The following is a 13,257-nucleotide window of genomic DNA, read 5'->3' as shown; positions in this document are numbered from 1 at the left end:
CGTGCCACGATCTACATCAGGCAACTATAATGAAATCTGAATACATCAGGCTGGAGTTTTTTTTTTTTTTTTTTTTTTGTTCACAGGTCTAGATCCTGTCCTGTAATTACTCCGAGCGTTTTTCGGGCCCATGCGCTCGGCTCGGCCTTGGATGCAGCAGGTTGCGATGACCCATCGCCGTCGGATATTATGCCAATAATCCGTGGACGGTGAAGTTGGCGGGGCATCGGGGCCGACTGCCAAAAGATCGAGGGTGCTGCCGTGCACCACTACTTTAAGGGTACTTCTCGACGAACAAATATTACTTTTTCTCTCACGACAAATCAGTATAAGGGGATATTTGGTACCTACTTTTAAATTTTAGTCGATGTCCCATCAGATATCTGGACACATGCATAGAATATTAAATATAGACTAATTATGAAATTAATTATACAGTTTATAACTAATTTACAAAACGAATCTTTTAAGCCTAATTAGTCCATAATTTGATAATGTGGTGCTACAGTAACATGTGCTACTGACGGATTAATTAGGCTTAATAAATTCGTCTCATGAAGTTGACGAATTCTGTAATTTATTTTTTTATTAGTATCCGAACACCCTATGCGACACCATTATATAACACATCCTAAATTTTAGTTAATGGATCAAACACCCCCTAAGCCAAATTTTAAGGCCACATACCGTCGCTCGTGGGCCCTCTTAAGTAGCGTTTGGTTGGGAGACAAGATGGGGTGGGATGGTCCCGACCCTAGTTCGTGGGATGGGATGACTTCATTTTCTGTTTGGTTGACGAGAGATGGGACCAATCCATTTTTTGTTTGGTGTGGAGACCTCAAAAGTGGGATCTGTCACTGACAAATAGAACCCATTTGTAATTTTTCCTTTTTTTTCTTTTTTCTTCCTCTCTCTCCCCTTATCCTCCCATCCCAACAGCCGCTCACACCATGCCACAACCCGCCTCCACCGCGAGCTGCGCCAACGACGCGAGCTCGGCCACGCGCCTGGCCGCGAGCCGCCCGGCGCCTCCTCCTCCGCGGCGGCAGGGCCGGCCCCAGAGCTCGCGCGCCTGCCGGGGGCGGAGCTCGTCGGGGCCGAGCACGATGGCGCCAGGGGCGGAGCTCGCCGGGGCCGGGCACGTCGGCGCCAGGGGCGGAGCTCTGCTCCCATGGCCACGCGCGGTGCCTGTGGATCTCTGTCTCGCCGGATCTCCACCTCCGAAGCTCGCCGGACCTCAGTCACCCATGGACCTCCACCCTGCCGGCCTCCACCGCGCCCGACCATGGCCTTCTCTCTTCTCTTCTCCGCGTCGCTCTTCTTCCCGACAACGCGCGCTCGCGGCTCGTCCCACCTGGGGCCGACCCCGTCCGTGAAATTTTGGGGGACGGGGTCGCCCCGCATCTCACGCGAATATTCGCGTGGAGGACGTCCCGGCTCCACTTCGCCTCCGAACCAAACAGAGTTGATCCCGGGACCATCCCACCTGGTCCTCCAACCAAACACACGGTTAGGTTAGCCCACATTTCCTGTGTGCCATTATAAAAGATCGCAATGCCCTGTGTGCCCCTGAAAAAGTTCAGTGGTCTTCAGCGCCACTACTTTAACTTTTTCGTGTCCTCCACGCCACTTCCGTCAGTTTAGGCTCTAACGCCGTCAAACTGCAGGTGCGAAAAGACAAAAATACCTTTAAGTCTAAATATGTTATTAATTTTTTTGAGCATCTTAACGACTTCAAATGAAAAAATTCAAAACTAGAAAGTTGTAGATCTCGTCGAGATCTATAATTTTCATATAAAAATTATTTTCATTTAATTCCGCAAAAAAAATAATATGATTTTTCTAAGATATATTAATCATATCAAATTATTTTTTTTGCGAAATTAAATGAAAATAATTTTTATATAAAAATTATAGATCTCGACGAGATTTACAACTTTCTAATTTTGGGTTTTTTCATTTGAAGTCGTTAAGATGCTAAAAAAATTAATAACATATTTAGACTTAAGGGTATTTTCATCTTTTCGCACCTACAGTTTAACGGCGTTAGAGCCCAAACTCACGGAAGTGGCATGGAGGACACGAAAAAGTTAAAGTAATAACGCTAAAGACCGCTAAACTTTTCTAGAAACATATATGGTATTACGATCTTTTATAATGACACGCGGGGAATTCCCTTCATCCAATGGCTGGCTGCTCTATGAATTACCGTTGGCGACCGGGCCCATCATCCACTCCGCTGGCAGAAGCCAGGAGCAGCAGCGGACCAGCAGTGCAGCAGGTACACCAATCGCTTCGTCACCGCGTCTCGCCGCGTAGGCGCCACAAAAACTCCAACGCCGTACGGCCCGGGGTCGCCGTCGCCGTCGCCGTCGAGTCCATCCATGGCTCCGCCCGCCGCCCCCACCGCGCTGCACCACCGCACGCCCCTCCTCCTCCCCCGCCGCGCCACCGCGCGCGCCGCCAGGGCCGCTTCGCTCGCCGTCAGGGCGGCCCAGCCGGACACCACCGCTGCCTCCGCCTCCACCTCCGCCCCCGAGCCGCCGGCGCCGGAGTTCAAGCCGCCGCCAGGGTTCAAGGTGCCCGAGCCCAAGAGGTTCGAGGTCAAGCCCGGCCAGCAGAACAGCGTCCTCGGCGCCTCGCTCGCCATCCCCCTCCGCCTCAGCACCGGCGTCTTCGTCCTCGGGTACGCACCGTACCGCGCCTTCTCTCGCCATCCGCGCGTCTACCTCGCCTACGGGCTACAGCCAGCCTACACCTGCTTACCTGCACGTGTTACTTCAATTTGCAGGTACTCGCCATCACTTGTTTCTCCATCAGAGATACCATCAGACCAATACGCACTGGAATTCGGAGGTGAATCTATTCACATTTCTTTCATTTTAGCTATTATACCATATCATGGAAATCACACGGAGTCGCACAATACGATGCAGTTTGTGAAAATCACAAGAGGCCCACTCATTAAGTAGTTATTAGAACAGTACGCAACTGCAAACATATGTTTCTTGTTGTAGCTTGGAAGGTGAAGGAGGAATCAAAAATAGGACAGTGCAAACGACCAGAAAAGCCTATCGAAATATATGAATTTGAAGGGTACAGCCTCTCTTGCCTCTGCCTTCTGTAGTCCTGTTTATCTCTAATTGTACCTACTTTTGACTCCTAAAAAAAAATTGTACCTACTTTTGTTGTACCAACCCCTATTATTTTTGCCCAATGATCATGCTGACTTATTCATTTTCTTCATTGTTGGTGTATTCTTCCTAATCTTCAGCTGTCCATTTTGTCGAAAGGTGAATATTCCCGATCTACTGCAACTGCATTTTGCAGCTGTCATTCTTCATGCACATGAACAATTTTGGTATTTGTATTTGCGATGAAAAAAATTTCAGGTCAGAGAGATGGTATCAGTCTTGGACCTGGATGTATTATTTTATCCCTGTCCTCAAAAAGGCCCGACATTCCGACCTAAAGTCCTGGAGATGGGTGGAAAGAAACAGTTTCCTTACATGGTATGCAACCATCCTACATAAGTTCTGATATCCTATTGTGTGTTATCACTTCAGGTGATATTTGATTGCTAGTGCGCCCACATCCACATCTGTGAAATATGGAAATGTGGTGTATGAACTATATTCTATAAACAAACTTGTGAATTGTGATCACCATTGAGTATAGACTTGTGACTCCCAGGCAAGATGGATTTTTATCAAATTGATGTAATGTGCTACTTTAATGTGTGTCATATTTTTCGTTGGGGAAAATAAGGGTGTTCATCTGACAATTCTGAAGGAATAAGTTATACTGTGATACACGTCTATTGCAGGTGGATCCAAACACAGGGGTCGCCATGTATGAATCAGATGACATCATAAAATACCTAGCTGACACATATGGTGTGTATTCAACATATCTCCCTTTTACCTTTGCCCTTCAGAGTTGTTCCTATTAGTCGCCTCCTTCACTTGTGCTTGTTTTTTTCAGGCGATGGAACTGTTCCAATTATGCTATCACTTGGTCTATTAACAGTAAGTAACTTTTTTTTAAGAATTCCAGGGCGATGCCCCTGTCTTAGCATTAGCAAAAACATCATCAATTAACAGTAAGTAACTAAGTACCAGCAATCGAAAAGTATATGATATGTACTCAGTTCCCCAACTATCCAAGAACAAATGGCATGGTTTAATTCAGTACCCAATTATCTAGGAATATGTGATATGTTTACACAAGCTTTCTGTATGCTTCAGTTTTTGTCTATCCGATGAGTATAATGGTTTATTTTCTGCCAAGGATCAGTTTGCAGTTTCAATAACTTTCACTCTTTGTTTTGTAGACGATCACAGCAGGGCTTGCTACTCTTGGTCGTTTTGGAAAGGTACAATGTGAAAAAACAATATAACCAAGCTCATTGCATGTTTTCCTCTGATGAATGTTTGCTCAGAATCATGGGGCATTGTGCCATTGTTTACAGGGAAATTCCTATACTGCTTCAAAAGTTCCACCTCAGCCAATAAAGATATGGGCATATGAGGTCTGAATCCATAACACATGAGCTTTCTTCATAGTATACAGATCATGGTTGTGATCTATTGCAGCATAGTGTCAGTTCTGGAGTCTGAATGGCTGATGATCTATTTTCTCAGGGATCCCCCTTCTGTAGATTAGTACGAGAGACGCTTGTTGAGTTGGAATTGCCACATTTGCTACACAGGTATCCAAAATACTTAAAAACCACAAGTCCATGAATAAGTAGCTTAATTTGCTGGCATCATAGCAGCCTGGAAGCTGTTGCTAAACTTCACCTTAGTAGAATTACACATTAGCTCAATTCTTCTGGACTGAGATATGTGCTCTGCAAGAGTGTTAGTAACTAAAACTATTCATGCAGCTGCGCACGTGGCAGCCCTAAACGACAAGAATTTTTGAAGAAAAAGGGTGTTTTCCAGGTACGAGGCCTTGCTATTGATGCCTTTGACGCTGAACATTCTTGATTTGCATGCCTAGTATGTGACATCATATATGTATGTATTACTGTGTTGGCAGGCGCCTTACATTGAAGATCCGAACACCGGAGTCCAGATGTTCGAAAGCGCTGAAATCATAGACTACCTGAAGGGAACATATGCCCTATACCCAAGCTCATAGTGACGTATCTCAAATGCTCATTTGTAATGTTGCGTAGACCATTTTTTTTTAAAAGGGCCGTGTATATTCAATTCTTTCCATATATTCTGTATGATGAACAGCCGTTTTTATCTATGCTGGTCTGAACTTTGAAGTTACTGCAAATTCCGTTCTTCTGGTTGATCTAGTGAATGAGTGAGTTCCCTTGTGCAGTGCTGGAGTAGTTCGGATCTTGGAGCAGTGGTGTACTGATGTTGATTGTAGACGCGATTGGACTGTTCCCTTGTAATTCGGATCTTGAAAAAACCGTCATCAGTGATTGGCCATCTCTTGGAAGTTGGACTTGGAGGAGGCAAATCAAACTGTTGGTTCACGAATCAACGTCAAGTGTGGACGGATCAGGTCGCCATCACCAAAGCCTTCGCCTACACACACAACAGAAGAAGCCCTCCACACCTCCTCCAGGCTTCCCAACAAGGGCCACCGGCCACCTCACGCGCGTCTTACGCCATGGGCAGCGCGTCGTCCCCGTCCCCGCCGTCGCGCCGGCAGTGGAGCTGGGGCTCAGCGCTCGCCGGCGCGGCGACGACGGCCGCCGCCACGGCGCTGGTGCTGTGCCGGCCGCGGGACCCTCGGTTCGAGCTCATCTCCATCAGCCTGTCCGCGTTCCACTTCCGCGCGCCGGCGGCGCTGGACATCGGCCTCACCCTCACCGTGCACGCCACCAACCCCAACGTCGTGCCGGTCCGCTACGGGCCCTCCACCGTCTCCATCCTCTACGGCGGCGCGCACCTCGGCACCGCCCGCCTCGACGCCGGCGAGCAGCCCGCCACCTCCTGCCGCCTGCTCCACCTCCCGGCGCGCCTCGACGGCGTCGAGCTCGCGCACCGCGCCCGCGCCATCCTCTCCGACGTCGCGCGCCGCCACATGGAGCTGGACGCGGCCGTCGAGATCGCCGGCGAGGCCGCGATGCTGCTCTGGTCACGCCCCTTCTCCGTCCGCATCGACAGCCACATCACCGTCGACCCCGTCTTCCTGGAGGTGGTCGAGCAGGAGAACCGCTCGGAGATGCAGATCTACCTCGCCTGAATCTTTACCAACTAGTGTAGATGCTATGCCCAAAAAAAAACTCATCTATAGTGTTGTCAAAAACCCTATCGCTTATTTTGTGCAATGCTCAAAAGTCAAAACCTTATCATTTGTTTGCACATTGCATTGCATCATTCAGATTCCAGTGCAATGCAACATTCAGATTCCAATGCAATGCCTCATCCAATTCAAGATAACTTTCACAAATTTCTGATGCTCTACAATATCAGTATCGCACAAAACTAAATGTTACAAATGATTGATTGGGAACAAAAGGGAAATGCACTGGGGAAGAGCCAAGGCAGCTCACCCCCCACAGTTAACCTAGCACAAGTGCACAACAAGGACACCAAAGCCGGCAAACTGATGCCCTACTAATAAATTACACTGCACACGGGGATTTGAATGTCTCAGTTGATTGTCGCGAGCGGCAAGCGAGGAATCTGAGATAACTTGGATTCTTTGCTCGATTCAGATTCATATGGATGGTTCTCACGGAACTCATTCATCAAGGTCTCCATCGGCATCGCTCGCAGCGACTCAATCGAACCTTTGCTTGGCACATTCGGCTCAGACCTCACCGGAGTTTCACCAGTCGGTTCGTAGTCCTGCAAGAAAAGCATTTGCAGAGTTAGGGGGTTAGGGTAATTGAGGTGTCAATTGTTCAATGCATTGGTAACTCAAGAAAGCATTTTAGTTTCAGGCTTTCAGCAGATTTTCAGTCTCACCTTGTAACTGGTTTGGAAAGCATTGTCGGCGTGCATGTTGATACCGGCAGCCTGGCTGGAGTGGTTCTCTTGCAGCTTCTGTAGCTCTGCGAAGTGAGCCTCCACCGTTGAGACCACTCTTGAACTCGAATTCCGGGCCTCTTCCAACAGATCTGAAGCAAATTGATGTATCAAGACGCCCAGGTCAGGTAGAGAACTCTATAAGTGCTGACTAAGATGAACAAATCGAGTGCCAAGAAAGTACTTTCAACGCCCTGGGCTATGTCCTTGCTGGTTTTGGAGGCGTCTTCTTCAGCCACAGCTCGAGAAGATGCAACGTCCACTTCATGTTGCTCATTGTTCTCAATTGCAGTCCTGAAAAATACAACCAAGCTACCTTAGCGGGCAATACATAGTTTTGGAAACAAAAGTGCTGGCTCGAATGCTCAGGCACTGCAACTGCCCCTTGGCTGCTTATCTGCTGTCACTCAAATTATAAGTTTGTTCTTATGCACTAAAATTATGCATGGGCATGCAAATTGTCACCAAAGTAGCCACCCTTAGAGAGTGCCAAATGAATTTATTGAGATTGCAATAGAACTAATCAACTTGCCTGACAAGTGCTTCAACTTCAGCAACTTGCTTTCTGCTGAGATCGTTGACAGCAGCATGTGACTTCTTCCATTGCTGAACAGCGGAGTCAACAGTGCATGCGCTGGATAAGTCAAACACAAATGATTACTCATGAAATCCAAGTTCAACGGATAAGTGGACGAACAAAAAATAATCCCATGCAACCATTGAGACATACCACTCCTGCAGCATGGTTTCCATGCGGCAATGCTTAGCTGCAGAGAAGCTGGAGCCAGCTTTGCAGTCATTCTCAGCCTGCTCTGCAAATGTTTCCCACTTCCTCTTAGCATCTTTTGTGACAAACTCCATGGCCGATGTGTGTTCATCCAAAAATGCCTTGTTTCCACGGGCAGAATCACCCAGAGAACTCAATCTAACACCCACCTGAAAGAAAATGCATGTCAGGATCGTGTACTTGTGTCCCTATATGGTAGGCCCCAAGCTTTTGCCACAGACATGAAATAAACGGATGCAAGAATAATATCATAGACATGCACGCACCAACTCTCTTTGTCGAGTAATATGTTTAGACACTAAACTGCTTATGTCCGCTAGAAGCTTCTGCTCCTCTGATTTTGATTGCTCCTGCACAAGAAGATGGTATTAGATACACACCTACCAAACTTTGCAGCAAACGAAAAGAGGGCTAAATGGCTCACCTCATAAGCCATCTGGAAATCTTCAATGCTTTTCATTTGTGCTTCATGAGTATTATTTGAGTGGCTCTGTAACTTGGATGTTTCCTCAACGTACTTGTCAAATAGCCCAATAATATAAGTGGACATTTCTTTTGTCCTGTCCAAGCTTATTCGGAAACTCTACAAGACCATGAATGAACTCCAATTGAGAGACAGCATGTTAAAAATCTAGAGGAAGAGAGAAATCATCAGAGATTGTGACTGACCTCCCTTAATTCTTGAGTGAAGTGTGTCATTTCGCTTCGGTGGGTGGTTAACAATTTATGGATGTCATTAAATATATTCTGTGCCTCTCCCTCAACACAAGCTAGTAGCTGTGAGAAAAGGTATTTCCATGAACATAAATAGAACAACAGTTAGGACCAAGAACTTGACAGAAGTAGATTTTTTTAAGCTACACAAGCAGCCAAGTTACTTACCTGGTCAAGACTACAGCAGCTTGCAGCAGAGAGTGATGATACATCTTCTAGTGTGGCATTTGCACTTGCTTTATGTAGGAGGACAATATTTTGGAAAGCTTCCATATGCGACATGTATAATGATTTTGAAGCCAAAATTTTCTTTTTCAGCTCAGAAGTAGCCTTCAAATGTTCAAACAAAAATAGTGAGCATACAATATGAAGTCACTGAGTAAGGTTCGGTAATAGTTCGGTAATAGTTACCTTGTCATGGGACTCAACACAAGATTGGCATAAATCCTCCACAGACTTTAGGTGCATATTTTGTTGATCTACAGATGCATTGAGTGTATTGGAAAGAATATCCAACTTCGAAGCAAGGTCAGTTTGGAATGTATTCACGACTGATCTATTTGTTGCACTTAGCTTGTCTCCCCTAGCTATTTCATCATGGTCAACATGTTAACACAAATGACAATCGTAATAAAGACAGTAACAGAAATACTCCAAGACACTTACCAATTTTTGAATACAGTGAAGTATTATCACGAGTATATTTTTCCAGATCTGATCTCAGCACACAAGCTTGGTGTGTTAAAGCATTTTCTGTAATAAATTAGTTAAATCACCGTTAAAAATAACAAAATAAATGGTTTCGTGGAATGGACAATGTGATAAAATGGTACCTGCTTTTTTCTGTTCTGAAATTATATAATCTTTCTCCTTTAGATCATACTGTGCCTGCTTCAGATCTTCTTTTGTCGTGGAGAGTAGGTTGCTTGTGTGGTCCAAATGTTTCTATCACAGTAAACAGCTATAAGCCTTATGGTTTAGATAACCATAAAGTAACCAAATTAAGGAATATGCAACTTACCTCTGTGACTTCGAGCTTTTTGCTCAAATCAGCAGAATGTTGAAGCTCGGAATCATACTTTTGTTGCAAATCACTAATTAGCTTCTGGTTTGCTTCCAAAGAAGCATTCATTTGTTCTATCTGATCAGCCATCGCCTTCATAAGGAAATATTAAAGAAAACAAGTCATTTCAGGGGCGAAAAAAAATGATTCCCCTTCAGATTGACTAACTTTGAAACATCATGCCATGCCAAACTCTACCTTTCGCTCATTTTCCTCCTGCTGATATCTGTCTTTGGGAATGTACACTCCAACTTTTTCTCGAGCAGCGTATACCTCTGGAGAGTAATCAAGTTTTGTGAGGGGGGACTAGTGTGTCACCATTCTGTTGAGATGAATTCATTATGTGCATTCACTACTGACCTGCCTTAAGTCGGTCAATTTCACCATAAAGATCTTTAATTAATGTTGATTTCATCATTTTCTGGTTTACCTGCAATAAAGAAAGATACAAAAAAAACTAATATCAGGTGTCAAACATGAATTAAACAGCAAGAGCATGCCCAAAAGTGAGTTTTGTGGCTATAGATCCTTCTAGAATAACAATGGCAAAGACTTATCCAGACTACTTCAGCATCTCTTATAATTGAATATCTCAAACACCACAAACACATCAAGAACTAAATTGGTGTGCAATGCTGGATCAAATGAGATGGCGATAATGCAATAACAAATCATAGCACAGTTTTCACCAAGAGGCCATCTAAATGCATGCATCCCATAAAACAACATAGGCAACAACAACTGGTACTCTACTACGAAGTAAAAAAAAGGGTTAAGCAGGTGGCTGCATAAGTGAATAAAGAGTGCAAATGAAAATATGTTTATTTATATTGCTATATACTCCCTCAGTCCCTCCATCCAAATTATAAAATGTTTTGGCTTTCCTAGCTATATAGCTTTTGCTATGCACTTAGATATTCACTATGTCTAGATACATAATAAATGCAATGTACCTAGAAAAGCCAAGACATCTTATAATTTGGAAGGGAGGGAGTACATATCTCACTACATATAAAGTGCATGCCATCTAGTAGGAACATTTCCATCTATATCAAGTATCCAAACAAACTTGTAGACATATTGGCTGTAATGTTTGTGATTGGATACTTATAATATGATATCACCTCAGGTCTGTTCTTAATGCTCTTTGCCCGGTGTGCATAATCCAAAGTACTCAAGGTTTCTTCGAGGCAATGCACGGAGGGTGAAACAGTAGCGATAATGCAAGTCTTTGTTCTTCCTCCCAATGAATCACGCAGCAATCTTGTGAGTTTGCTGTCCCTGAAAAATAGGAGAATTTTCAGCAAGGTAACAAACAGCAATTATTGAATCTGCACCAACATGAGCAACTGCTGCTTACCTGTAAGGAACATGTCCAAGGTGTTCTACCAATGCCGTAATCACACGGCCCAGAGTAAGCAAGCTCTTATTAATTTCGCCAGCCTCCCTTGCACGGCCCTATAGTCAAGAGAAAGTGTCTTACTTTAGAATACAATACACTTGATGCCAAGAGATGAAGGTATTTAAAAGCAGCATTCAAGCTTGTTACACGATACAATACCTCCTTAGCTCCAGAACGAGAGATGTTCTCAGACCCAGCCAAGTCAACTAGATTTAACTTCCCGCATTTTATCAGCTCTTCTCCTTCAGGGGTTGCCTCTTTTATGTGAATCGTGATTGAGAATAGGGAGTGCGATCGACTATAAAATGTTAAAAGTGGTAATGAGCACTTAAAGTTTGTTGTAGCAGTATAGTTCAGAACAAGACAGAGAGTGAGATTGACCTGGATTGCTTGTTCAGTAATGTCTCTGCAGTGCGGCGCTTTGCAGACCCCCTTTCTAATAGAGAGAATATTTCACTTGCATTCGTGACAATTTCTTCCTCAAGACCTCGAACAAGAACTCCACCCTTCCCATCCTCCATAAGAGGTAAGGTTTTCTTCTGTCTATCCTCAAATGCAGCCTTAGATATCTCTTCAGGTGCAAGAAGATCTGTAATTTCCTCATTGTACAGCTCAAGGAACGTGACCTTAACACTGTACTCAGTGTTCTGCCTCTCCAGGGTATCAAAGATTTGCTTTACTGCCCGAGGTATAACTCCAGCGTCTGCAGGTAATTGACCCTTTGGCCTACTCTGCAAGCATTCGAGCACAAGCAGTCATCAGCGATTGAGACAACCAGGAAGCATAATACAGTTATAAAAAACAGCATAGACTTGCCTTGGCTCTCCTACACTCGCCTTCCATGGTATATGTTTTTCCAGTGCCTGTCTGGCCATACGCAAATATGGTGCAGTTGAATCCTTCCAAGACTTCATTTACAATAGGAATAATGGCCTGGTCATACAAGTCCTTCTGCTTTGCGGTCGGTCCAAAAACCTGCCAATAGAATGAGGGCACTGCACGTTACAGGATCTGCACCTGGCAGCCAAACCTGAAACAAAGTAGCAAGCTCTGTGGTGCGGCTTGCACTAACTTTTGATAGTAGCTTACCACGTGATTGCGTCACGGTCTTGCACTAGCTTTTAGCACAAAGCACTTATACTAGAATAATTAAAACGTGCAGAACAGGTGCTTATCATGAGTGTTCCAGAATTTTTAGTATAGTCAAACGTGACTGTTTGAATTCACAAGCTAGGCGCTTCCACTGCAAATTGAGCTTGTTTGGATGCAAGCAACAGCTCTAGTTATTAAGCAACCCTAGATATCAAATGTCCCCAGAGTCAATCAGGGGAACAAACACAAAAGAATACTGGCGGGGATTCGCCAATCGTTCACAAATTTTAAATTGGTCACACCGAAACAGAACTAGCCACAGCCTCATCGCAGTAAAACCAAATGCGACCCAACAAAGGAGTGGGGAAAACGCATCCAGTCACTGAAACTCCCGGATCTCGGGGTCAGAAATGAGGTAGGGAGCAGCAGACCTTGTCGAAGGTGAAGACCCGGTCGAACTGCTTCCCGGCGATGCTCTGTGTGACGGCGACCTCCCGCTGGAAGTCGTTGCAGGTGATGACCTGCGGCGCGTTGCTCCGGAGCTCATCGTCACTGAAGGGCCTGCGGAAGCAGCAACGCGGGGATCAGAGGGCGGCGGATCTGGTGCGGGAGGCGACACCGACGACGCGCGCGCGCGCGAGAGAGAGAGAGAGAGAGAACTCGGCGGCTGCCCGTGGCACGTACCTGCAGCGGAGGAGGACCTGTACGTTCACCGCCTTCTCCTTGTCGTGTCGCGACGACATGGCGCACGCGACGGCGACGAGCAGCGGTGGGCGAAGGTGGCTGGGGGATTTCAAAATGTCTGCGTCCAGAGGGGGAGGAGCGGGGTGCGGGTGGGGGCGAGGGAGAATTCGAAATTTTGGGGGTTGCCGCAGCAGCAAGATGCGGTGCGGGCGTTCGGCGGATTTATGCTATGCGGCCGTTGGATGGGCGGCGCTCCAGGTTTGTGAACTGGGCTCGGCCCAATAGGCCTGTTAGTGTGGTGGCGCACTGGCGCTTCGCTTTACGGGTCTCCAGTCTCCACGAGGGTGCACTGTGAGTGTGAATTCTCATTCTAAGTCTCCTATATTTTTATAAATATTACTTGAATTCTTTATATTTGATATATTAGGTTATAAGAGTTGATTGGAACCACTTGATGTATATAATTTCCTTGTCCAGCAATATACCTTGAACCCTATATAGGCCCAGGATCGAA

General features: G+C 45.6%; 3 protein-coding genes across 3 annotated transcripts; 2 read left to right on the top strand and 1 right to left on the bottom strand.

The window, feature by feature from the left end:
• The first annotated feature begins 2,238 nt into the window (after nt 1–2,238).
• On the top strand, nt 2,239–5,282 carry LOC136501125 (uncharacterized). The gene is made up of 12 exons (XM_066496620.1): nt 2,239–2,686; nt 2,792–2,856; nt 3,018–3,096; nt 3,275–3,293; nt 3,393–3,512; nt 3,827–3,896; nt 3,985–4,028; nt 4,334–4,375; nt 4,472–4,531; nt 4,644–4,711; nt 4,889–4,946; nt 5,044–5,282. Exons 1-12 carry the CDS (start codon nt 2,385–2,387, stop codon nt 5,143–5,145), a joined length of 1,029 nt encoding a protein of 342 aa, XP_066352717.1. The 5' UTR covers nt 2,239–2,384; the 3' UTR covers nt 5,146–5,282.
• Nucleotides 5,283–5,418: 136 nt separating this feature from the next.
• Nucleotides 5,419–6,322, top strand: LOC136501127 (uncharacterized). Its single transcript, XM_066496622.1, has one exon. It carries the CDS (start codon nt 5,635–5,637, stop codon nt 6,211–6,213), a length of 579 nt encoding a protein of 192 aa, XP_066352719.1. The 5' UTR covers nt 5,419–5,634; the 3' UTR covers nt 6,214–6,322.
• Nucleotides 6,323–6,442: 120 nt separating this feature from the next.
• On the bottom strand, nt 6,443–12,914 carry LOC136501124 (kinesin-like protein KIN-5C). Its single transcript, XM_066496619.1, has 22 exons — nt 12,744–12,914; nt 12,491–12,620; nt 11,784–11,942; nt 11,349–11,698; nt 11,127–11,265; nt 10,926–11,023; nt 10,690–10,846; nt 9,926–9,995; nt 9,764–9,840; nt 9,524–9,658; nt 9,336–9,447; nt 9,169–9,255; nt 8,914–9,089; nt 8,671–8,832; nt 8,458–8,565; nt 8,213–8,371; nt 8,055–8,138; nt 7,732–7,937; nt 7,534–7,635; nt 7,186–7,295; nt 6,942–7,093; nt 6,443–6,821 (listed from the first exon to the last, which is right to left on the bottom strand). Exons 1-22 carry the CDS (start codon nt 12,800–12,802, stop codon nt 6,624–6,626), a joined length of 3,030 nt encoding a protein of 1,009 aa, XP_066352716.1. The 5' UTR covers nt 12,803–12,914; the 3' UTR covers nt 6,443–6,623.
• Between the last annotated feature and the right edge of the window lie 343 nt (nt 12,915–13,257).

This window comes from Miscanthus floridulus, chromosome 13 (genome assembly GCF_019320115.1).
Source record: "Miscanthus floridulus cultivar M001 chromosome 13, ASM1932011v1, whole genome shotgun sequence".
Classification (NCBI taxonomy): Eukaryota; Viridiplantae; Streptophyta; class Magnoliopsida; order Poales; family Poaceae; genus Miscanthus; species Miscanthus floridulus.
This window is presented reverse-complemented; position numbering and strand designations above follow the sequence as displayed.